This window comes from Sinocyclocheilus grahami, unplaced genomic scaffold, assembly GCF_001515645.1.
Source record: "Sinocyclocheilus grahami isolate Dianchi unplaced genomic scaffold, SAMN03320097.WGS_v1.1 scaffold899.1, whole genome shotgun sequence".
NCBI classification, from domain to species: Eukaryota; Metazoa; Chordata; class Actinopteri; order Cypriniformes; family Cyprinidae; genus Sinocyclocheilus; species Sinocyclocheilus grahami.
This window is the reverse complement of record NW_015506078.1, coordinates 269796-274971: the sequence shown is the minus strand read 5'-3', so window position 1 is coordinate 274971 and position 5176 is coordinate 269796. Positions and strand designations below refer to the sequence as shown.

At 49.7% G+C, this 5176-nt stretch overlaps 1 protein-coding gene across 1 annotated transcript in view; it reads right to left on the bottom strand.

Moving 5' to 3' along the window:
• LOC107563940 (uncharacterized) overlaps window positions 1–4736 on the bottom strand; it is an 8713-nt gene extending 3977 nt beyond the window's left edge. Inside the window, exon 1 of the mRNA XM_016248926.1 lies at window positions 4474–4736. Coding sequence (XP_016104412.1) covers window positions 4474–4736 — 263 coding nt within the window. The remainder of the gene's footprint in view (window positions 1–4473) is intronic.
• Between the last annotated feature and the right edge of the window lie 440 nt (window positions 4737–5176).

Here is a 5176-nt window from a genome sequence, read left to right as displayed (position 1 = left end):
GTGTGTGTGTGTGTGTGTGTGTGTATGTATGTGTGTGTATATATATATATATATATATATATATATATATATATACACACATAAAATATATATTTAAGGTGGTCAAGTATCAAATAAAATATATTTTCTTCTTTAACAAGTTTGAAAAATTGCATGTTTGTAGTAGTTCAAAGCTAACTAACTTTATTAACATTTCTATTCTATTTTAAAGATGCAGCTAAAATGCACACTGTGCCCTGCAAAGGTTGGCCACTTGAGGCACCACCTGAGGTCACAGCATAAAATGAACAATCCAGAGGAAAGGCAAATTATGCTGCGCTTGGCCAGGGGGCGTGTCCGGCTATTTGACATCAGATGTCCCATGTGCAGCATCAATTACAGGAACATTAAACGGCACATCCAATTTTGCCATTGGGACTGCAAGGTAAGTCTTACCTGAAAATAGCATGCAGCTGGAAAAAATCCTAGGAAACACTGCATTACATTTAATAAAATTAGAAAAATGCCATTACAAAAAGTATAAAGAAAATGCCCCTGAAATCACTTTGAGTCAAATATCACCTCATATTAGGAAGGCTTATTTTTGATGATAATTTTTTATTATTGAGCAGAAAGTGTTCAATTAGGAGGACAAGCACTCCTAATTACAATAAAAAACGTACTCGGTTACTAGCGTAACCTCGGTTCCCTGAGATTCGGGAACGAGTACTGCGTCTTGCTAGACGCATATGGGCAAAAAGCCTTTTTTCATTCACACAGTGAAAGTGCAGGGCTTAAAAAAAACAAACCAATGGCTCAGCAGCGGAGCTGCACGAGCCTATGGCGACGAAGCCCACCAAAGCCCGCCAGAATGGGCGGGGCATCTGGCTATATAAGCGGGCACTCACCACAGGATTCTCGGGTTTACTTTGACTGAAGCGACGACTGAGTCGTGCAGCTACATAGCATGGCAAGCAACGCAGTATTCGTTCCCGTATCTCAGGGAACCGAGGTTACGTTAGTAACTGAGTACGTTCCCTTTCGATACTTCACTCGTACTGTGTCTTGCTAGACGCACATGGGAACAGTCCAATCACGCCGTGCTAATGTAGTGGAACAACTTAAGTTATAACTTCCATAAGCAACCAATGCTTATAGAGAAGTCAACAATAACACAAGGCTAAAATGGGCTGAGGTTTCTAGGTTAATTGTTCCAGCGTATACCCGTAACTTCGACACCCAGGGGTCGAGAGCTAACAGGTGAACAATGCCAGAGAACTTGGGCGTGGTATGGCCAAGGGCTCGCTGTAATGTCTGTTTATGCAGCGCATGCCATTTCAAGCGGAAAGGACCCTGGCATGTAAGGCCGGGACTTCAAGGTTATAAAACCTCGCAAATGTGGACGGCGAGGCCCAGCCGGCCGCCTCACAAATCCCCGCAATGGACATACCACTGGACCATGCCTACGACGAGGCGATGCCTCTAGTCGAGTGAGCCCGTACTCCAATGGGGCATTGGAGGCCCAAGGAAGAGTATGCTAGCGAGATGGCATCTACTATCCATCTTGAGAGTCTTTGCTTCGTAACCAGAAACCCCTTGGTGCGGTTACCGAAGCTGACAAAGAGTTGTTCTGATCGCCTATAGGGAGCGGAACGCTTAATATAGATTCTTAATGCTCTGACAGGGCAGAGCAGAGATATCTCTCTGTCCTCTTCAGTTGGAGGAAGTGCGAAGAGCGTAATGACCTGTGCTCTGAACAGAGTGGAGAGCACTTTAGGTATGTAACCGTGCCTCGGTTTCAGGACGACTTTAGAGTCATTAGGCCCGAATTCCAGGCAGGCAGGGCTAATTGAGAGCGCCTGCCATAATGTCCCGTTCGCTTGAGAGAGGAGATCCCGTCTCAGTGGAACAGGCCAAGGGGCCGCTATCAGTAGCTGAGTCAGCTCTGATAGCCACAGCTGGTTCATCCAAAGGGGGGCTACCAGTAGAACCCAGTGTTTTTGTTCCCTCACTCGCCTGATTACCTGTGGGATCAGAGAGATCAGGGGAAAAGCATAGAGGAGGAGGTTGGGCCAATCGTGGGCCCTGGTCTTTGAGAAATAAATTTGGCAGTGAGAGTTGTCTTCTGAGGCAAATAGGTCTACCTCGGCCTCGCTGAAGATCTCCGAGATTTTCTGAACCGTTTGCGGATGGAGCGTCCACTCTCCTGAGGGGACATTGCTCCTTGATAACATGTCCGCTCCCTGGTTCAATTTGCCCGGTATATGCATTGCCTTTAGCGAGCGCAGGTTGGGTTGAGCCAACTCTAAGAAGCGCTCCACCAGCATGAAGAGGCGCTTTGAAGAGAGGCCCCCCTGGCAATTTATGTAAGACACAACCGACATGTTGTCCGATCGGATTAGCACATGGTGCCCTTTCAGGACTGGCAGGAAGAACTGACAGGCTCGACATACTGCTAGCATTTCCAGGCAGTTTATGTGGAAGCCTTTTTCCGCCTTCGACCAGTGGCACGAAGGTCGGTATGCCCTCGCAACAGCGCCCCCCAACCTGAGTTGGAGGCGTCTGTCGTGACAACTGTCCTTCTATGAGCCATCCCCATGGCCACGCCCTGTGCCATCCAGCGGGATTTCTTCCAGGGGTTCAGGGCTGATTCACAGGCCTGACTCCTTGACGCCATGCATGGGATGGAACCCGTGGTTTCAACCAGCGCTGAAGGGGGGCACCTACGCAGCAGACCTAACTGTAAGGCAAGGCAAGGCAAGGCAAGTTTATTTGTATAGCACATTTCATACACAATGGTAATTCAAAGTGCTTTACATAAAATAAAATAAAAACAATAATCACAACAATAAAACAAGGAATTTAAAACTTTGAAAATTATTAAAAAAGAAATTGATTTAAGAGGTTTAAAATGAATTTAAGAAAACGATTATACATATAATATAGTGCAATCAGTTCGGACATCGCACAGTGCTCATTCAATAAATGCACAGCTAAACAGATGAGTTTTGAGTCTGCATTTAAATGTGACTAATGTTTTAGCACATCTGATCTCTTCTGGAAGCTGATTCCAACTGCGGGTGGCATAATAACTAAAAGCACATTCCCCTTGTTTTGTGTGAACCCTTGGTATTTCTAACTGACTCGATCCTAATGATCTGAGTCGTCTGTTAGGTTTATATTGGAGGTCGCCAGCCTCCGTATGGCCAGAGCTCATTCTGGCGTAACTACAGCTTTCATTTGAGCTGCGTCAAAGATTGTTCCCAGGAACGAGATTCGTTGGCTGGGAAGCAATGAGCTCTTGGCAAAATTGACCCTGAGTCCCAGGCACTCCAGGTGGCTGAGGAGGAGGGCTCTGCGAGATATTAATTCTGCCTCTGACTGGGCCAGGACGAGCCAGTCGTCGAGGTAATTGATAATACGGACTATTGATAAGTCACACCCTCGAAGGCGAATCTCAAGAATGGCCTGTGACGAGGGGCTATCTGGATGTGAAAGTATGCATCCTTCAGGTCCAGGGAAAAGAACCAGTTCTCTCGAGCAAATTTGCATGAGGATCTGTTTCAGTGTAATCATCTCATGCTTATGAATGACCTCCTCATGAGGGCGCGATTCAGGTGTCTGAGATCGAGGATGGGCCGGAGGCCACCATCTCTTTTGGGGACGAGGAAGTAACGGCTGTAAAGGCCTGACTCGCTCTACTGGCAAAAGGAGCTGTGGAAAAGGTTCCTCCAGGGGCTATCTGGATGTGAAAGTATGCATCCTTCAGGTCCAGGGAAAAGAACCAGTTCTCTCGAGCGAATTTGCGCGAGGATCTGTTTCAGTGTAATCATCCTGAACGACCTCCTCATGAGGGCGCGATTCAGGTGTCTGAGATCGAGGATGGGCCGGAGGCCACCTTCTCTTTTGGGGATGAGGAAGTAACGGCTGTAAAGGCCTGACTCGCTCTACTGGCAAAAGGAGCTGTGGAAAAGGTTCCTCCCGCCCAAACTCACCACAGCTGAGTGCAGAACGTGGGCGTCCCTGCTCTGCACTGAGGTGGGGACCACGCCGCTGAAGCGCGGGGGTCTTCGAGCGAATTGGAGTGAATATCCTCGCTTTATTATCCCCATAACCTATTTCGACACCCCGGGGATGGCCTGCCAGGCGTCGGCCCGTGTGACGAGGGGTTGAATTAACTCTGCCCCCGTGCGGCCAGTCACCAGAACACGTACGAGTGATGGTTGTGTTTTATTACTTTTCCCGCTATCACAGCGGTTGAATGCTTAGGCGCATGAAAGGGGTCGTTGTTTGCACAAAACACATTTCCCTCTGTACCCAGAGTTGAACGGGGTGTCAAGAGGTGTAAGAGAGGCTGCTTGAGGGGCGGTCCAGCCATGGCGAGATCTGACCCCATCCTCTTCCTGAGGCGCTGGGTCCAACGCAATCTTGGGTCGGGGGCCCTGGCGCTCAGGAAGAGAGTAGCGTTTGGCCGAGCGAGAGCGAGAGCGTCACCGTGTCTGCTGCACTTTAGCGGGCTGAACAGCGGGAGCGGCAGGTGCTGGCTTCGCAGGCTGCTGAGTCGGCGCAGATTTTGGGTGAGCTGAGGCAGCAGCGGAGCTGGAGCGCTTAGGCAGGAAATAATGCATAGCCTGGGACGATTTCCGTGCCTCCATAAAGCGTTCGTTTTTGGAGGGGCTGGGTGCGGATGATGGTGAGGGGGTGGGGTCATTCTCCGAACCCAACAGCTCCTCTGCATCCGACGCTGCGAATGACATGATGTCATCGAGCAGCTCGTCCCCACTTCCCCTGAATGAGATCAGGTCGCTCGCACCAGCAGAGGGACGCTGATCAGACCAGGAGAAAAGGACGGAAGAATACACTCTCTGCGGCAAGAGCGAGGCACGCAGGATCTGGGCCGGCGTGAGCTCGCTCGTAGCCGATCGCTCCACCCCTTTGCTTTTTCCTCACAGGTCCCTGGGAGGAAAAAAATGGGGGGGGGGGCGGAGTCGCTCTCTGAAAAGAAAGCGATCCGTGAGCGAAGAGAGGCAAGACTAAAGCTCTCGCAATGAGAGCAATTGGCTTCCGTGAGCGTCGCTTCCGCATGGGATTTCCCCAAGCAGGAAACACACTCCCGTGTGGCCAGGGGGGACCCGCACGAACCGCAATAACAGCGCGGCATTTGCAACAACGCAGATGCTCTTTTAGAAGTCGCGGA